The sequence below is a fragment of the Paramormyrops kingsleyae genome, chromosome 10, assembly GCF_048594095.1.
Source record: "Paramormyrops kingsleyae isolate MSU_618 chromosome 10, PKINGS_0.4, whole genome shotgun sequence".
NCBI lineage: Eukaryota > Metazoa > Chordata > Actinopteri > Osteoglossiformes > Mormyridae > Paramormyrops > Paramormyrops kingsleyae.
In genome coordinates, this window is record NC_132806.1 from 19,367,311 (window position 1) to 19,385,946 (window position 18,636).

Genomic DNA, 18,636 nt, shown 5'->3' on the forward strand with positions numbered 1-18,636 from the left:
CCTCAGAGTTCATTTCTGTACATGAAAACGTACATTTACCTACAGCTAAGGGTACAACTGGTATACCATTAACAGTACAGCCCCAGTGGCAAGCAAAGGTACAATTTTTTCCCTTTTTTCTGAGTGTCTGAGTCATTTGAGCCTTGAGGATGAAACTGTACAAATTTACATGAAATATAGTTGATACTTCCATTATTACTTTTGCAGGAAATGATATTAAAAAATCAAACATTTATTTTTGCTGTTGTCAGGCTCCTTTTGAGTTAATTCTGTTATTTCAATCTCATCTTTGAAGCATAACTAAATTACTTGCATATAGGGCCCTTCAGGACATTGGTCACAAAACCCCAGTGTATTAATATTGCTTAAAAAGTAGGACAAACGTGCAAATGTAGGGTCTCATTGGTTGTGCAGTGGTTATTAGTTGCAAAACCTTGACCTCGGCATTGTTCTCTAACTTGAACCCAGATTATTCTGGTGTGGGCTTGTAGTCAATTCAAAAGCGACATTGTGTCTTTAAGATTTGGATCTCAGCGATCAACGGGGTCTGTTCATTGCTCGTGAAATACAAGAGCGAGTGAGATTGATAAAGTAGGACGCAAGCCGGGAGTTTGAACGCTGTAATAGTCAGAGAGGACCTCTAAAGTCAACCTCACGTCTCTCTCGAGATATGGGTAAGGTTGCTGATGATATTTTTGATCATCGTCGTTATTTATTTACACTGTTTATTAATTTGGTAGTAAAAGAAAAGCTTGTTACATTTGGTTCAATTAAGAATTATCTATTGTAAACTGAGGGCTGTTTTCAATTTATATCGCTACTTTTTTTTGGGAAAAACTTCCAATGTTTTCAGTTTGTTAACCTGCTTGGTAAAATTATGAATGTATGGCTACATGTGTGCGTATTAAACAATGTTTATTTCTAAAATTTCGAATTATTTTTTCTCTTAATTTACTGGAAAGCAGAAAATGTACTACTGCCCCAAACTTCAACTCGTGGAAGTGTGAAGGGTCATGTGAGGTCTTCAGTTTACGTAATCTACTGCAACTAGACTTCAGCTATGTCTGAAATGTCTGATTGATCGTTTGTTGGTTCGTCTTTTTGTCGGGGGGTTAAATTTGTTTGCCTATTCAAGAAATTAACTCAAGTTTCTGAAATCCGTAGTGTGAACGATTTCTGCTTCTTCTTTTTAGCAATGTGTGTCTCGGTCGGTCTGAAAGATACTGTTTGCTGTATGTAAGAAACCTACTTGATGCGTTGATAGATATGTATGAGACTGCTAATGGACAAAGCAAGCTTTTAATCAGTATTTAAGGGCAACCTTTACCGTAGTGTTTTACGTATTAAAAAACCTTGAATTTATAAAAAGGTGAATGCTGTGTGACTGTAGTTGTCTTAATGTTAAAGTACTATGGGAAACAGAAAGTGGTCGTTTCCAGATTGGGTTTAGAAGCCCTAAGTGTGGCATGAGGTGCGCCAGATGGAAAAGGATCACCGTCTGATTCATTTCTGAGTCCTAAAGCTTCACCCATTTCTCAGCACGGAAGGCAGGACTGTTTACACGGTTGCCCACATTAGAAGGAAACATTTCTGTTAACATATGGGCTACTTGATGCTTCCAGTTTCTTTGTTGCTTTGCTTGGTTATTTATTTTTTATTAATCTAACTTTACTGAAGGAAACGATAGGCCTTCTGCAGGGGTATCGCCCTGCTGCCTTTGTAATCTGGTCCAGTTCTTTATCCTCTATGAAAACTCCTGCCTTTTTTTTTCTCTGTGATTAATTTCGAATGTAAATGAGTGTATTTTGAGGTTGTTGTTTGTTTAGAACAATCAATCTACCATAAAACCACTTACACATGGAATGTAGACCTGTGCTGCATTGTGCCTGTTAAACTGAGCTACGATCTGGATGGAAGAGGTTCCCAAAAGTATTGTTTTTTTTTTGTTGTTGTTGTTGTTTATTTTGCTGTCACCAGCTTCAGAGATCTGTTAGATGAATGACACATTTCTCATTTTGCCATGAGAATTTATCTCTCAGCTCAGCCCTGCTTTCGACATCTATATTCCACAATATAATAATACTAATTCCAGGCAGTCCAAAGCCTGTGTGGGATGGCCAATGACGTTGTCGTTCCAAGGACACGGGTCATATGGACGGCCATTCTCCCCTCATGCTTGCCTCCCCCCCCCCCCCCCCCCACAGACGTTCAAAAGTGCATTTGTTAGCCTGCGCCTGGGAGTGAGACGGCCCCAGCCTTTGTTTGTTTGACATTGGTGGCCTTTGTCCCCCCCCCCCCCCCCTCGCTGAACGCACATAAAGGATACAGTCTCCCCGTCACAGAAAGAGCTTCTCTCTTCCAGGGTCTTGTTACCACCCATCCTTTCGCCACAGACACCGACCGCTTTGCCAGGAGAGTTAAGATGGACTCTGCTCACGCCGAACTTGGAGGCGCAGATTCTGAGCGAAGAAGCTCACAGACTTTTGGAGAAATCACACCGAATAAATAAATCCCCGGCTCCGCTTCACCCAGACACCCATGGAGAGAGACGCTTTGTGGTGTCTTACTGTCATTGGCAGCGGCACAACTGGCTTTTATGGTCTAGTGACCCTAATAGCCCAGTGTTCCCAGATGCAGTCTGCATGAATTAGAAGCTTGTCTGTGCTCCACCATTACACAAACTAAGGGCCTGTGTTCTGCTTGTTCTGTTTTATGAATGTGTGCCAGGGGATTTATGCTAAATGTCCCCCATACTTACAAAAATCTCTACGGCAAATTTCACAGTAAGTGAGTCAAAATGACAGTCTTCATTAAGTACATTGCTCCCAAAGCCTCTGTAGACATTTGAAGTGCCCAAAGGGTATGACAAAGGGACATTTTCAGTTAAATGTCATTTCTATATTGATAATCTAGTTCTGGCAGAGGCACCCCCCGTACAGCGTTTGCTAACCCTGCTTCTTGCAGCAGAATGTGGGTATTAGACTGAAGCCTGGCTGAGCCCTTAATTTGCCCAGACTGAGAAATTAATTGAATGCATTGCTTGGTTTAATTCAAGCGGCAGAAGTTAAACTTGCAAAATCAGCTAAATTTATTTTTAGCACGTTCAAGTAGCAAAATACATTTAATTGATCATTTAATGCTTGAGTAAAAGAATATGTACTTAGCAGTTTCATGTAATTAGCCATTTACTCTGTTGTATCAATAATTCTGCACTAATAGATCTGCACTAGTGGGCAGACCAAATATTTAGAAACTTTCTGTCAGAGGCGGAAAGGAATTGAAGTAAGCCTTAAGTTCAAAATAAAGTGAACGAGTAAATCTCTTAATGTAAATATTTAGTTACTGGTTCCGCAAAATATAATTTTTATGTTTTATTTATTTAGCCGACATTTTTATCCAAAACGACATACATTTTGAGAAAGCAGGGTCACACGGTCCCTGGATCACTCATGACATCACACCGCTCTCCCTGGGATTTGAACAGGCAACTTTCCCAACACAGGCAAAGGACCCTAACCCAATGAGACACACACCAATAAGCTCTATTCTTTACTTAAAACCAGTATTATTTGGACCCAGAGCTAGGAAATATTTCCCAAGTAAAAGCCTTCAGAAATGCTAAAGTCTCTATATCTACTTTGTGACCAGGGTTGCTTTGCTAAACAACCACCTGTTGTTGACTATGCAGCTGCCACTGCAACTCTTGCAGTCTTTTTTTTTTTTACTGTTAACCTTTCACTGCCTGGTAAATGAACATCAGGATTGGGTCGTAGATTTTTAGGTGTGAGAGTCACTCATGCCTGTAAAGCACTAAGGGAGCCATTGTCCATGTCATGTGTTTTGGCCAATCATGTTCTTCCACTTCCAGGTTGCTACAACTGCTGTATGCGCTGCCTAGGGGGCATCCCATATACCTCCTTGGTGGCCACACTCATGTGCTTCTCGGGCGTGGCGCTGTTCTGCGGATGTGGGCACCAGGCGCTGACTGAAACTGAGAGGCTCATTGAGTATTACTTTGCCCGCAACCTGCAGGATTACATCACCTTGGCCTACATGTCAGTCCCGCCCCCTAATGCCATTCATTCATCTCCATTACATGAGTTGGAGCCCAATACAGAAAAGGCTTCCTTGAAATGATGCCCGTTTGATAATATGCACATGATACAGGCTGTAATCCCTTCTCTCCTTCTATCCCTTACAGAATACAATACTTCCAGTACATCATCTATGCCCTGGCCTCCTTCTTCTTCCTGTACTGCATTTTGCTGCTGGCTGAGGGCTTTTATACCACCAGTGCTGCCAAGCAGACCTTTGGGGAGTTTCGGAGCACCGTCTGCGGCCGCTGCCTCGGCACCACGGTGAGGGGCTTTGGGGGATTGTGGGTAATAAGGCTGTAGGAAGGTGAACGCTATTGAATGGTTTTAATGTCCTCAATCCCCCTCCATGCATTCTGAGTAAAATGGACACCAGGATACAAAGTCACGCACCTGTGCACCTCCATTTCCATAGTAATACCGGGGGGGGGGGGGGGGAGGAGAGACAGGACGGGCAAGGCAGGTGATTGGCTGGGGACTCTGAGCCAGACCGATTACATAGTACATTCCAACAACAAATCTGCATTTTTTTGTGTATTCTGTTTTTCACCGTAAAGTGAAAATAAAGGAATTCTGTTTATTAAACTCTCTGTTGATTTTTATTTATGTATTTAGACTTCACGCTAAAATAATGGTCATAAATTTGACCATGTTGGGTGGGGTGTGTTGGAGGCCCACATGGAGTTTGTCCCCGAGGCCCCCCAGTGTCACTGGAATCACCGCTGGGTAATGCGCCGTGCCTCTGCTCCGCCCACAGTTCATTGCTGTGACATACGCCTTGGCCGTCCTCTGGTTGGTGGTGTACGCCTTCTCCGCCCTCCCCGTTTTCTTCTTCTACAACATGGCCTCCACCTGCCACATCATCGACGAGCTGTCCGACTCAACCTCAAACATCAACCAGCTTTGCATCGACGCCAGACAATATGGTACCACAATCGGCACTGCTGTCATTTCTCACTTCCAGGAGTGACTCCGACTCCCTGTTAGACTGCACACTCAGTTCTTATTACTTTATCCACAGCACTGAGACAAGGATTGAACTGATGTCAATATTGCAGTTTTGCAGCATCTTTGCCATCATAAGTTATGTTGTCATGCAGCCTCATAAAATCCTGGCCAGACTGTAAATAACGGGATGATCATACTGTAATCTGTTTCCCTCAGGACTGCTGCCCTGGAACGCAATGCCTGGAAAAGCTTGTGGAATGACGCTCTCGACCACTTGCAAAACGAAAGAGGTGAGGAAGTCTGTGCTGGCAAATCGTCTATGGAAAGTGACGAGTCAGCCGACACAGCACAGATGTCTGGGTCTTCGGTCACTGACTGCCTGCTTCCTTTTTCAGTTCCAGCTCACCTATGACTTGTTCATAGCTGCGTTTGCAGGAGCAGGAATCACACTACTGGCCCTGGTGAGTAAAGCTCAGACGACACACATTCCACTCCCGGGTACCACGGTGACGTGGCATGTGACCAGTCCTGTGTAGGTGGACAATAATGTCAAGCCCTTTATTTGCTGACTGGGGCCTCTGTTCTCTCACTCTCAGCTCTGTTACTACATTACAGTCTGAATATCAACAGCCCAACATGCTTCCTCAAAGAATCTCTTGAATGTAAAAGTGAATGTTGTGCATTTTTTCTGACGCTTTTATCCAATGTGACTTACAGTGGAAGAAAGGAGTACAATTTATATGTGCTGCCTGGGATTTGAACCCATGACCTTTGCGTTGCCATAATGCTCTTCTTGTTGAGCTATGGGATTTATAGGGAGAATCTACACTGACGTCACAGATTTAAAAGACTTTTACCTGATAGTTTTGCTGTAATATTTATTGAACAGTCAATGTATGGGTAGGTCTAGAAATATGCTATATATTTAATATAATACCCAAAGTTTTCAGTAACAGTTTCAGATTGTCTTCTCACTGTGCATGCAGTACTGTTTGGTAAGCACTTTTTCCTGAAACTGTTCTCTCTCTCTCTCTCTCTCTCTCTCTCTCTTTCGTGTTCTGTAGCTCACGTATGTGATGTCCACCACCTATAACTTTGCGGTGCTGCGGTATCTGGGCAGGAAGGGCATAGGTATGCACTGTTAGACTCCTGGTCCTCCCACCTCTGTCCTCTCATCCATTGTCTCTATAGTGAAGCAGAAACTGGAATCCTTTGGAGTACAAAGGCAGCCCCACACCCACCCCCCATTCCATTTCGGAACACACTGTAGACTATGATTTTCATTTTTCCAGAAAGAGGGACAGGGGAAAAGTAGCTCTCATTTTCAGCTGAAATTGCATCTGAATTGACTTGTATCCTCTGTCACTTTAATCCACATAACACCCCTTCTGGAAATTGTCTGCTTCTGATGGAGGGTGATACTGGGGGGGGTCTCTTACCTCCTGTTTTCAGTATTGCTGCTTTTTTCTGTCTTTGTTTTTTTTTTAACAGACGGTCTGAATTTGTAAAATGCATAATTAAATTAACTATTATTTGGTTTGCTTACTTTTGAATGGTCTTTATTTTGCTTATATGGTATCACCAAATAGCGTCTCTCGATGTTTAAGTAACCTTCATTTCATTCCAGAATGTACTGTGATGAATTCCAACTGACTATAAAGTAAATAACAGATTATCTCAATCCGATTTAATGACCTGCGCCAATATGGACACGTCCAGAATTCCAGAAAAAATGACAAAGTAATGAACTCTGGTAGCCTTGGGACCAGTCGCACCCTGTTTCCATAGCACCAGACAAGCCTCTGCTGGCAGTTTCATCCTGATTCCCCCCCGGGTCATTTCTTAAAGCTGCTATAAAATAGAACGATCCATTAGAAAAAAGCTTTGGATGAAATGCTTTGCTCTCTTCGGCTATTTGGTGATATGGAACGCTAGAATTCAGGCGGATGGAAACTGGAGTGTATGTAGGCTGTGAGCTCGCAGTGCGATGTGTTACACTGGTGTGTGGGCAAGCTTAAAAAAAGGACACATTTATTTTGGTTTCTTCGAATATTTACTGCCACGGATTGCTAGATTTGCTGACCTTTCACCTTACAGCGTGAGCTGCTGACTGTGCCAGTGTGTCATTTCCCATCCAGGTCCATTGTGGTTTTAGGTTTTTTTATTGAATTCCTACTAGTAGAGATGGATGGTGACCAAACTACGTGTGGATTTTGTGACTGATGTAAAGACAACAGCAGTCTGTGTATGTGAGCTGTAGAAAATGCATTTGATGGGTGCAATATTTTCTCTGATGAGATGTACACTAATGCAAAGCATTAAAGCTGGACTGTCACTCTCATCATGACTCGCTGTAATCCTGATCATGTGACCAGTTTAACCACATGCCAGCTGGCTTATGATATGTAGTAATGTAATTGGCTGTAACTATTTCACTTCTCTAAAATGCACTCCAGCATTCAGACGTCAGGAAATGGGTAGCGGTTGCCTGTGTTGGGTAGCGGTGGAGCCCCCTGTGCAAAGGTCTTCATCTTCCTTTGCAGCTGTACGGCTTCCTGCACCTGGCAACCATGCGGCTCTACTTGAGGGAGCGGCGGCGCAAACACAAGGCTGAATTTGTGGACCTTAACCTCTTCGGAACACCTGTTATGGATTGGAAAAGGGGTCTCTCTTCTCCCTATGGGGCACCTGATCAAGAGCTGTGAAAGCTCCAAAGCATGCTGGGAAAGGATTCTACCTTTGTAGGAGTCTGGGGTTCTCTGCAGGTCGCAGGAAATGTGAGACTGTTGAAGTGCAAAGCCACAGTGTCCAGTTTATCGTTTTCAGCCAGTGCCACTAGAGGGCGATACATTACCATTTACAAAAACACCGATCCCTTGGTTATCCGCTATATGAATTTTCCAACGTCGCACTAAATATGTAAATAGAAATTTAGTACTACTTTGTTTTCTGTAGTGGCCTAAAAATGCTGCCAGAATGAGTTAAAATATTAAATAGCTGCTTTACGAAAGTTATGAATCCATTTGTACTTCTGTTTAAATGTATTGAATAATGGAGGTTTAAGCAATTCATTGCATTGTTCCTTTAATTAAAAATACCAACCATACTACTTTCATTTCATTTATTTAGTTTGGTTTGTAAACAGCCTAAATGTATCTGACTCTGTGTGACAGAGCACATCTTTCTACCCCCCTAAACTGACCCACAGAAAAATTAACAGCAATTCAGTTTTGTGGGGTAATGCTTCATGGTACTGCAAGCCATTTTCACAACTATAAATTTCTTTCTTAGGTGCTTCACACATAGACAACTGTAGTATAATGGAAAAATGCATTTGCAGGGATAAAATACTACAGTATCACTGGCATAATAAAAACATGGAAATCTTTTACATATTATGTGGTACATAAAATCACAAGATTTCATATGTATTTCAAGTCTTCACAATTGCATTGTTAATTTGTATATTTAGGTTCAGTTTATTACTGAGATATTTACAACTTACAAAGCATAATACAGAGTAAGTAACAAGACCCATTACTGCCTCATTTGTTTCCATAAATTCAAGTAAACGCTCAACCAATGTACCCTTTAATACAGAGGCAACTCGTACAAGTAACCAGTGACATCCCCAACACTGAATCCATGACAATTATCACAGTATTAAAAGTGAAATATACCATCAGTAATTTCCCAAGAAACACTATATTCAATTTACTCTCCATTTAATTTCCAAAAGCATATCTCTCATAACCTGTGGATACAGTCTTTTAATCACGTGCTCCCTCCTCTTTTCACAGTGTACACAACGCCAGTAATCTGCACACGCCAAACGTTTAATTGTAACAAGGGAAAACAAACTTTTATACAGACACACACAAAAAGTCAATACTAAAAATGGTGAAGCACGTGGACAAATGAAGAGAAATGCACTTCATTAAAGCAAAGTAGTGCTTTTGTACCTACAATAGAAAGGAATTAATGAACTCATAAAATAAACCCGTTGGCTGAGCGGACACCACCCTAAAACAAAAAAAAAAACGCAAGATACTGCTATTAACGAGCGGAATCTCAGGTGATGAGGCAAACAGATCCAGTTGCTCATATGTGATGGAGGACATCACCCAAACATGTGGCACTACACTTTATATTCTCTTTTACATATGAAACTTCACCTCAATGAACGGTCTTCCAGAATATATGGAGAATATATGGAAAACCAGAAAACTGGCACTCCTGCATGAAGTACCATTATTTCTGTACCATTTTAGATTTCAATTCAATTATTTTCTTGCTCACATATCACGTAAAGAGCAAATATTTACAGTTTTACAATTCAGACATACATTTTCCCTTTACATTTATATTTTATTCATGTACGGAGGAATTTAAGTGCCTTTTAGGGTGCAATATTTGTGCCCCCTAGACCTGAGCTTGCAAACGTCCTACATGCAGTACAGTCCCGTAACCGCTGTGCCACACTGCTCCTTCCATTAACTTAATGGACGCAATGGTCCATCATGCTTTTATAGTCAGATCCTAATACTTGTGTAATACTGGTCCTCACCACATCTCACAATGGCTGTATGGATGCAATTATGTCAACCAATCATAATCCACCATCACAGCACAGCTCACATAACCCAGAGTAAACCAAATGCTTACATCATACCCTTCACTTCTACAGTTCCCTTCATGCCTAAAAATGCCCAATCACATAAATCTACTGTACAAGGTTTCCATACTTCATTTTATGAACAAACAAGGTTGAATCTTTTCATTACAATACCGTAGTTAAAATTACAGAGGTAAGTTTTCATTTTTCACCCAGACATACTGTAAATTTTCTGATGCGATTCAGACCGAGTACCTTCTCCAGGGGCTTGGTTTTTATTTACACTAAGCTACCTGCTGCCCCGTTTGCGCCAATTCACACTATGTCACCGTTTGCTACATTTACGGGCGTCGGCTCGATGGGCGTGTAATGACGCACAAGCCGACATTTGTAACAGCATCTTTGTACAGCCAGGGGAAAAAAATCTGTAGCAGCACAGGGGAAAGATGGTGAAGTGGTGCAGCATTTACAGAGAGAAATGCACACTTGTAGCCAGGGGCCATGAGAGAGCAGCAGCCGGTGTGTGTGTACGCCTCACCACCAGCCGCAGTGCAGCTCCTAACCTCGCTAAGCCCCATTACATCCTACCCTGCTGCCCCTGTCTGTCACTCACAATCAGGCCGACACACGCACTGCCACTCCCTGCCATGCAAGCAGCAAAAAGCACTCATGCTGCGGCAAAAATACTTAAGGAAACATCTGAGTAGACATATCGAAAGAAATACCTCCACTGTCTTCACTGTCAAAATGTTGTTTTAAAAGAGTAAAGGGGGCCCCAATTACAAATATGTCCCTGAAAAATGTCAGTTTCCCATTTTTCTCCAATAAACACCCAAAAGCACAAAACAAGTGTAGCATAAATACAGTACCTTCATAGTTAACCGATTTTCATCATTAAACGAGTCACGAACAGGTGTAGACACAGCTACAGATTACTAAACAAAAACTCATGGCAACCAAGTCACATTTACCGCAGGATTACACAGAGGCAGCTCACCAATTTCACTTCTCTTTATGTCCCCCCCCCCCCTCACCACCACCTGCAGAAAAATGACAGTCCTATGAACAGACAGGTGATCTGTTAGGCTGATGCAATATTTTTTCACTTTTTAAAGGGAATCTAAGAATGAGAACGCAAACCACTCTGTGTTCCTCTGCCAAGCTGTGCTTTTTCAAGGAGGCAGCGTCACGGCACTGGAGAGTGAGGAACCAGCGTGTTAAATAACCTGCACACCTGCAGCCCTCCCCACCACCACCACCACCACGACCACCACTAACGCCACAGGCACCTGGGAGGCTGACAAGAGAGACAAAGGGACGCAGTTAGACTAGGACCCCACATCCCGCCGGACGCGGAGAAACCAGGATGGTACCAAGTGCACAACAGTCCGTTCGGATCATGCCTCAGAACCACCCTTCCCAGCTCGAGCCCCTGCCTGCGGCTCAGAGGCTGGTCTCAAGCTCACATGACGCAAGCGGATATGTAAGCCGGGGGTGGGGGGGAAGCAATAGGACTCAGCAGCAGGATGAGCGCGGGGCCTTGCGGTTGCCGTGGAGATCGATGGCGCTGCTGAGTAGCGCGTGGTCCAGCTGCTCCTCCCCTGCCAGGACCTCGCGCACGGCAGCCTCAAACGCCGCGCCCACGTTGGTATCGTCCTTGGCACTGGTCTCGAAGTACGGGCAGCACCCGTTCTCCTGACACCAGGCTCGTGCCTCCTCCTCCCCCACCTCCCTCTCCGGGCCTTTGTCCACCTTGTTGCCCAAGACCACGAAGGGGAAGCGCTCTGGGTCCCTCACGTCTGAGTAGTACATGAACTCCTTCTTCCAGCAGCCCAGGTTGCGGAAACTCTGCAGATCGTCCACGGCAAAGGTCAGCAAGCAGCAGTCCGCACCCCGGTAGAATGGCGTGCGCAGGCTCTTGAAGCGCTCCTGCCCAGCCGTGTCCCAGATCTGCAGGGTGACCAGACGGCCGTCCACCTCCAAGTCCCTGTTGAGGAACTCCACGCCGATGGTGTGGTAGGACTGCGAGTCGAACCGGTCCGTCACATAGCGATTCATCAGGGAGCTCTTGCCTACTCCCCCATCGCCAAGGAGAATCACCTTCAGCAGCAGGCTCTTCCCACTCATGATGACACTGACTGACAGACCCGCTGGCTCAGCGCCACCTGGACAGAGAGTTCGCGGGACACTTAATTTGGTACTGCTTGTAACAATTTACACTCAGGAACGCAGCTCTGACATGGCAGGTTCTACGTATCGGAGAACAATGGAGCACTGAAGCGGGAATAGGGATCTGAAACTGATTTCGTATTCTGATCGTGTTTGAGATGCGCAAGTAGGCTACCACATATCATTTTCAAATGTTTGAACTGCCTGAAAATGCACACTTTCAGATTACACAAGTGACAGTTTAGTCAGGCGGCTAATGCAGAAGATGAGTCAGTATTTTATTATTTGTTTGCAGAGTACAAAGTGCGTCGCAGGGACCATCTGCCAGGATACAGTCGGCTTGCAGTTGCGCAAGCTCGTCACAGTCAGTTGATCCGTGTATGTGGCCATTACTGTGCTAATGCTGTGCTTGATATAAAACACAACGCTGACTAAATAACTAGCGAGCCACTGGGTGCAGCGGATTCTTCAAAGGACACTTTCATCACACTTACATCTCGCGATACATCGCGCAAGCGACTAACCGGCTAACATGCTAATTCGTATACAGCATCATTTACGCCGGATTCGTACATCGCACCAGGACTAAACATTACCTACAAATATATACCTGCGAAAGCCGTGTATACCACAGGAGCGCTCGGCGTGACGGCAAAAAGTTAAAGCTAAAAATCTAATTATTTACCTCATTCTGCCAAGCGATACTTGTGTCGTGGCGTGAACCACACTCTCAAACTGAGATTTCACGTGAACGCGCTGTTGCTGCGCGGCTCCAAACTCCAAGCGGAGTCGCGCATGCGCGGGCATTTCATGCACGCTACATGCTTGTTATACTAAAATAAAATGTATACTTTCAAGTAGTTTTCATATTTATCGTTGTGTATTAAAACAACACAGAACAAGAAATACAGCAAACAAATATAGCCACATGTCACCGCATTCACGTTTGACTCTTACCTTATTGAACGCTGCTTTTAAATATTTAGCGGATTTCAAATGTTTTCTCTAATAGCTGGAATAAGTGGACTTATTGGTCACCCTAAGATCTGGCAGCTTGGTTTAGAAATGTTCGCTGTTTTGTACTAGTATCTCTGCTGGTGACAGTGGTGAGTAATGCAGACCAGATCAGCAGTAATGTCCATCTCCTCAAGATATTTTATTATTGCAGACATAATTAGTAACATACGTTACTAAATTAACTAGACAGACAAGTTTAGCTTTTTTGATTATTTTTTTTCTGAGGCTGCTATATTTTAATAACAGGCGTATCAATACGGGTCCTTGTTTAGACTGACTATCGATCAGCTGAGCAAACATGCAGTAATACTGGTGAAACAGTTCACTTTGTGATATGGGGCTGGATCGAGAGGTTACAGATTAAGGTTCCGTGGAATCTTGCTGTGATGCGCTTAAATAAATGTCAAACTCCATTTAAGTCAATTTATGCAGCCCCGTTTCCAATTTTCCGTGACAAATCGGCAACTTAAACAAAAAAACGTGTCCGTTGCAACTGTTATGGATTTTTATATATTAAAGCAAGAAAGATGCGTTGTTTTTTCAAATGAAATATCAATAGTATAGGAAAAGCTGTAGGGCACGATATTTATTAGCCGTGCGTGATCGGTTTAGCTGAAATACCATTAAGGGATAATCCACAGATGCGGGACCGTTTTGCCAAACGTGTCCAATTACACGCAGTTGATTGTGCGCCCCCGGCGGACTCCGTCGGTACTGCAGGCGTAGCTTGGCTTTTCCCAGTAGAATCTCCCCTTCTCCTCACTTCCTGTTAGCTAGGACAGCAAACAGCTGGAAAGGATGGTGAGGGATATCTATCAGCCTTGAAATCGATGTAGCAATCTTATTTCTGAAAAGGTAGGAGACTGTATACCAAGCTGTCGCCCACGAAACGCCCGTGATTTTGAACTTATTTTCCCCAGGATCCGGCTGCGGCTGGCCGGCGTACCGCTATTCCCCACTGCCAGCAGTCACTAGCCTAGCCAGATATGTGAGCATCGCAGCTCTTTGGAGCGCAACTTTAAGTATAGTAGCTGTCTGACAGTCGTATACTTTAATCTAGTGATCGTCCTTAACGAATGCTTTTCTTCATGTCTTATACGGTTGCTGTATGTGAGATAGGCTTGACGTGGCGTTCACGTGGCTTCACTTTTACTAAGATTTGGCATTATTTTAATTTACACGAAAGATTTCCAAAGCTTAACCCCAAAAATAGTGAGTAGTACAAAATTGTATAAGATTTGTCGTTTCGTACTTATTTTACTCCCGCGAAGCTTCCTTTTGTCATTCAGTTTTTAAGTTGTTTACCTTTTTCAGTTAAAATTAGTAATTAGTGCGTACACATTGTGTTCTTTTTACCCAAGTACTTGTGCTTTCACTTGTGAATATGTTACTTTCCCAATGGTTTAAAATGTGTTTTGTAACGCACTCATTCTGCTTTGTGACCAAAGTAGACTTAATACACTACAAACCTCCAGGGCAGTTGATTCTGTTGTGCATGTAATGCAGGGAGCTTATCTATCTTTAAGCTGTATGGTATGTTTTTTGTGTCTTTTTGGAGAAACTGGAGGTGTATATCCTTTGATTCATTCAAACTTTACAGAGGTTTATGTGTTTCAGAAATGGGATTGCAGGACAGGGCGATGGCCTCGCTGGGGCTCTGCTTACTATGGGCTGTACTGTCCCAGAGTCAGCAGCCCCTAGACCCAGAAGATCAGGAAGTCTTCCAGCCGCAGAGCACCCTTTCAGACATGGAGTTCACCACTGTGAGCTCATTCCGCGGCCCAGGCAACAATGACTCGCGCGGCAACAAGGAGCTCCCCATCTTGCTGTGGTGGACCGCAGGCCTTTTCCCGCATTTTCCCGGCGACACGGAGCGCATCGACTGCGCCCGCTCCTCGTGCATGGTCACGCGCCTCCGCAAGGTGCAGCTGCACCGCCGCACCACTGCCATCATCTTCTACGGCACTGACTTCCGGGCATATGAGGCGCCATTGCCCCGGTTGCCCCACCAGACGTGGGCGCTCTTCCACGAGGAGTCGCCGATGAACAACTACGTCCTGTCACACAGCCCCGGCATCCATTTCTTTAACTACAGCGCCACCTTCCGCCGGGAGTCTGACTACCCGCTCACGCTGCAGTGGCTGCCCACGCTCGACTACCTGCTGAGCCCGCCGGTGTTCTCGCTGCAGCAGAAGAACAAGTGGCGCAGGGCGGGTCTGGCCCCCGTGCTCTACATGCAGTCCCACTGCGACGTGCCCTCCGACCGGGATCGCTATGTCCGCGAGCTCATGAAGTACATAGAGGTAGCGTGGAAGCACCAGCAGCGAAGCAGTTACTCACACCAACTGTATTATTTCTCATGAATTTAGAGCCTCTATCTGTCCATACATCCATCCATCTTCCTACCACTTCTCTGCCATTTTCAGGCAGCACAACAGAGAGGAGCACTCCTGATGGGATGCTAGAAACTAAGGATGTTGCAGATCTATACTGAAATATCTATTTTTTTTTTCCAATCTGATTGTTTCATTTTGAGAATTGATTCTAATAATATTTCTTTATCTTACATCTTTTTTTCACCTGTAATTTAAATGTTTGTTATTGTAGATTGCAGAACATGAACCACTACCAGACAGGCTTTTAGGCGCTCAAACACTAGTGTGACTACATTGGTGGAACGATCCTCAGTGAGCAAATTTTATCATCGTATTGCATCGAATCAGGTAGAAAAATTCAGTGGTTTGGTCTGTCCCTGCGAGGGACTCACAGATGATACACACCATCACAAAAGTACTCGGAGGAAAGAAGCTTTTAAAACACACGGATGGAGCAAACTCATCCAGCATGGTCGCGGTGGCTTTGAACCTCCAACCCTGGAATTGTGAGGCAACAATGCTAATTTACAATGCTGCCCAATTCAAAGCATTTAAGAGTTCATATGTAGTTGCATAGTTGCTATGCTTTATAGAGCTGAATGGTAGCTAATCTTCAATAGTTCAATAGTAATGACCCCACTGAAAGTCAGAGGTCTTGTGTTCAGATTTTCACTGATGCCTCCTGTCACCTGATATAGCTGTCACTTCCTATCCAGCACATGCCCAGAGTAACCAGTAAGCTGTGCTCTGACTGTATGTCCCGCCCAGGTGGATTCCTACGGTCAGTGTCTGAACAACAAGCCTCTGCCGGAGCGTCTGGAGGACACGAGTACGGCCACGGGAGAGGATGCCGAGTTCATGAGCTTTGTGGCGCGCTACAAGTTCCACCTGGCCATGGAGAACGGCCTGTGCGCGGACTACATGACGGAGAAGCTGTGGCGGCCACTGCACCAGGGCTGTGTGCCCGTGTACCGGGGCTCCCCCTCTGTGGCGGACTGGCTACCCAGTGAGCCCTCCGCCGTTCTGGTCGATGACTTCCCCTCCCCCCGTGAGCTCGCCCAGTACCTGAAGGCACTAGACGGCGACGACGCGGAGTACGCCCGCTTCCTGGAGTACAAACTCCCTGGACGCGTTACCAACATCCGCCTGCTGGAGGCGATGCGGGACCGGGAGTGGGGAGTCAACGACATGAGCAGACCTAACTACCTCAATGGCTTCGAGTGCTTCGTGTGTGACCGGGAGAATGAGCGGCTGGCGGCCACACGGGCCCATCGCCGGGCTCCCAAGAAAAACCCCTTACCGCCGGCGAGGATGGCAAATAGCTCCCACATGGGCTGCCCCCTGCCCTCCCCCGGCTTTGGGAGCGTCGTTGACCTTCCCGCCAATGACAGGTGAGTCGGCCAAATCCGGCATCGTGTTTTGTGGCAGCTTACGACTCTTAGCTGAGGTAGGTGAATTCACACTCTACGTGGGAGGCCTTTGCATTGATAATTAATCCTGGGTTGGGTGCTGACTTGCAGTGTGAAAACTGTGGGTGATTGAGGCGGCTCTACTAGCCCGATGCCTCCCTGAATGCTCTTATATTGCACATCTGGTCCTTGAATAGTCTTGTTAGCTTTTTACTTTGTCAGAAGTTGTTCTGTAGCTCCTGCTTCAATTGCTGACACTTGTACCTGGGGGTTCATTGGAAGCTCAACCTAGCTGCACTTACGCCTTGTTGACTACAGCATGTAGGTTCATAATGTGCTATTTGCTTCACTTGTACATCACTGGACAAAAGCATCTGCTAAATACATAAATGTGTGCGTGTCTGTGTTGGCAGCTGGCTGCAGATGTGGCCCCCAGATTACTGGCAAAGCCTGGACCAAGCAGAGGGGTTGCAGTCTCTGATCCAGCACAACGAGTCAGACCCGGGGCTGCTGTGGCACTATATCCAGAAGCTGGCTGCAAGTAGGACTGGAGGCGTTTAGAGAAGAGCAGTGCGGACTGACTGAAATGGTGACGTGGGCTCATGTTTTAAGGCGAGGGGTCCGGCTGTTGTACCCTTGAGGAAGGTTGGCCAGCCAGTGCTTTGCCATGTATAGATGGAAGACCATAAGACTGGGTCAGGATTAACAGAATATCGTTTCCTGCAGAAATAAGGGAATGCTGGATTTGGGTTTGCACATATATAAGCTCACTAAAACTTTTTTCCAGGAATTAAAACTCAGGAAATTGCCTCTTTTATAGGGCACAATATTCCCACTGTGCTTAGTGTTTATCTGCAGATTGAAGTTGTTTACAATCGAATCTGGTGTACATCCCCACTGGTTTCACTTCCCACCATCACAGGTTTTGTACCATTTACCAAGTTTTGTATCGTTCTGTTTTAGTCACTCATTTTATTATAGATTGCACATGTCTGTATCTCCAACCCTTTTGTGGATTTTCATATAGTCTGTACATAAGCATTTAATATATATACAGTGGTACCTCGGTTCTCAAACTTAATCCGTTCCAGACTCTGGATCAAATCCTAAAAAGTTCGAGTTCTGATTGAATTTTCCCCATAAGAAATAATGGAAAACCAATTAATTGGTTCCCGGCCCCCCAAAATGACACCTAATTATGTTTGGTTTTTTTGTTTTGGTTTTTTTGTTTTTTAAAGCATTTAAACACAAAATGAACAGCATGAAACAAGAGGAGCATTTTTATCTTAATGGCTTCCAAAACGATAAAGATCTTATCCCAACATTACCCCTGTCCTACCCCGATCGTCCGCTCCTTCCGTGTGCCACGCCCCCTCGTTAACCTCGTGTGCGATCCCCATGTGATCAGCTGTTTCTGGTTGTTGTCATTAGTCCTCTGTATTAAGTCCGCATTTCAGTTTGTTTCCCCAGTCCGGTCATTGGGTGCGTTCGACTTGCTTACAGCGCTGGCTTAAAACAACGCATTCTGATCCTGACGCAATGCATTACGGTTAGATGCATTGCGACCTCTCACCCGGCTGCACAAACTGGAACCGCCTCCGTGACGACACACCTGACGTTTGTATCCCAGGCAGTTCCGATGCGTAATCTGCTATTTCTCCCAAATATCACGTAAAGCAATGAGAACTGGTTTTCAGTTAATTTACTTGGTAAAATAAAGTTTAAATAAATGACATAAATGCTCTAATAGTACACGTAAGTTAGTGGTTTATTTATTGTTAGTTACTGTAATGTTGCGCTGCTTTATTTGGTTAATCGTTCAGTCTGTGAAGAAGGCATTCAAGTAAGAATTGCATTGTAGTATGACTCATTTCCTGGCGTGTACAATTTATATTAGGTCAGCCTTCACGGTTCGACTTATGATATTCAGATTAAGTTCTAGGTCAAACTGGTTTGTTCGACTTTCAAGAAATTCGAGTTCTAGTGAGTTCGAGAACCGAGGTACACCT

At 44.6% G+C, this 18,636-nt stretch overlaps 3 protein-coding genes across 6 annotated transcripts; 2 read left to right on the top strand and 1 right to left on the bottom strand.

The window, feature by feature from the left end:
• The first annotated feature begins 508 nt into the window (after positions 1-508).
• LOC111843720 (myelin proteolipid protein-like) lies at positions 509-8,157 on the top strand. 2 transcript variants are annotated; one of them, XM_023811520.2, is made up of 8 exons: positions 514-674; positions 3,869-4,055; positions 4,202-4,358; positions 4,852-5,020; positions 5,259-5,332; positions 5,438-5,503; positions 6,107-6,173; positions 7,586-8,157. In XM_023811520.2, the coding sequence occupies exons 1-8, from the start codon at positions 671-673 to the stop codon at positions 7,654-7,656; spliced, it is 795 nt and encodes a 264-aa protein (XP_023667288.1). In that variant the 5' UTR covers positions 514-670; the 3' UTR covers positions 7,657-8,157. The 2 variants fall into 2 exon arrangements, with proteins under 2 accessions (XP_023667287.1, XP_023667288.1); XM_023811519.2 differs by lacking the exon at positions 6,107-6,173 and having other exon boundaries at positions 509-674.
• On the bottom strand, positions 8,150-13,434 carry rab9b (RAB9B, member RAS oncogene family). 2 transcript variants are annotated; one of them, XM_023811521.2, is made up of 2 exons: positions 12,512-13,434; positions 8,150-11,822 (listed from the first exon to the last, which is right to left on the bottom strand). In XM_023811521.2, exon 2 carries the CDS (start codon positions 11,782-11,784, stop codon positions 11,173-11,175), a length of 612 nt encoding a protein of 203 aa, XP_023667289.1. In that variant the 5' UTR covers positions 11,785-11,822; positions 12,512-13,434; the 3' UTR covers positions 8,150-11,172. The 2 variants fall into 2 exon arrangements, with proteins under 2 accessions (XP_023667289.1, XP_023667290.1); XM_023811522.2 differs by having other exon boundaries at positions 12,437-13,434.
• A 120-nt stretch (positions 13,435-13,554) lies between these two features.
• fut11 (fucosyltransferase 11 (alpha (1,3) fucosyltransferase)) lies at positions 13,555-17,624 on the top strand. 2 transcript variants are annotated; one of them, XM_023811517.2, is made up of 4 exons: positions 13,555-13,698; positions 14,461-15,146; positions 15,987-16,609; positions 17,041-17,624. In XM_023811517.2, the coding sequence occupies exons 2-4, from the start codon at positions 14,463-14,465 to the stop codon at positions 17,186-17,188; spliced, it is 1,455 nt and encodes a 484-aa protein (XP_023667285.1). In that variant the 5' UTR covers positions 13,555-13,698; positions 14,461-14,462; the 3' UTR covers positions 17,189-17,624. The 2 variants fall into 2 exon arrangements, with proteins under 2 accessions (XP_023667285.1, XP_023667284.1); XM_023811516.2 differs by lacking the exon at positions 13,555-13,698 and having other exon boundaries at positions 14,248-15,146.
• Positions 17,625-18,636: the final 1,012 nt, after the last annotated feature.

What these genes read in the sequence shown, in the direction of transcription:
- fut11 (XM_023811516.2), top strand. Translation starts at nt 14,379, where the DNA reads ATGTTTTTTGTGTCTTTTTGGAGAAACTGGAGGTGTATATCCTTTGAT. An exon ending in AGCTCATGAAGTACATAGAG is followed by an intron (nt 15,147 to 15,986) that starts GTAGCGTGGAAG and finishes TGTCCCGCCCAG; the next exon opens with GTGGATTCCTACGGTCAGTG. An exon ending in GACCTTCCCGCCAATGACAG is followed by an intron (nt 16,610 to 17,040) that starts GTGAGTCGGCCA and finishes CTGTGTTGGCAG; the next exon opens with CTGGCTGCAGATGTGGCCCC.
- LOC111843720 (XM_023811519.2), top strand. An exon ending in TACATCACCTTGGCCTACAT is followed by an intron (nt 4,056 to 4,201) that starts GTCAGTCCCGCC and finishes TATCCCTTACAG; the next exon opens with AATACAATACTTCCAGTACA. An exon ending in CCACTTGCAAAACGAAAGAG is followed by an intron (nt 5,333 to 5,437) that starts GTGAGGAAGTCT and finishes TTCCTTTTTCAG; the next exon opens with TTCCAGCTCACCTATGACTT.
- rab9b (XM_023811521.2), bottom strand. Translation starts at nt 11,784, where the DNA reads ATGAGTGGGAAGAGCCTGCTGCTGAAGGTGATTCTCCTTGGCGATGGG.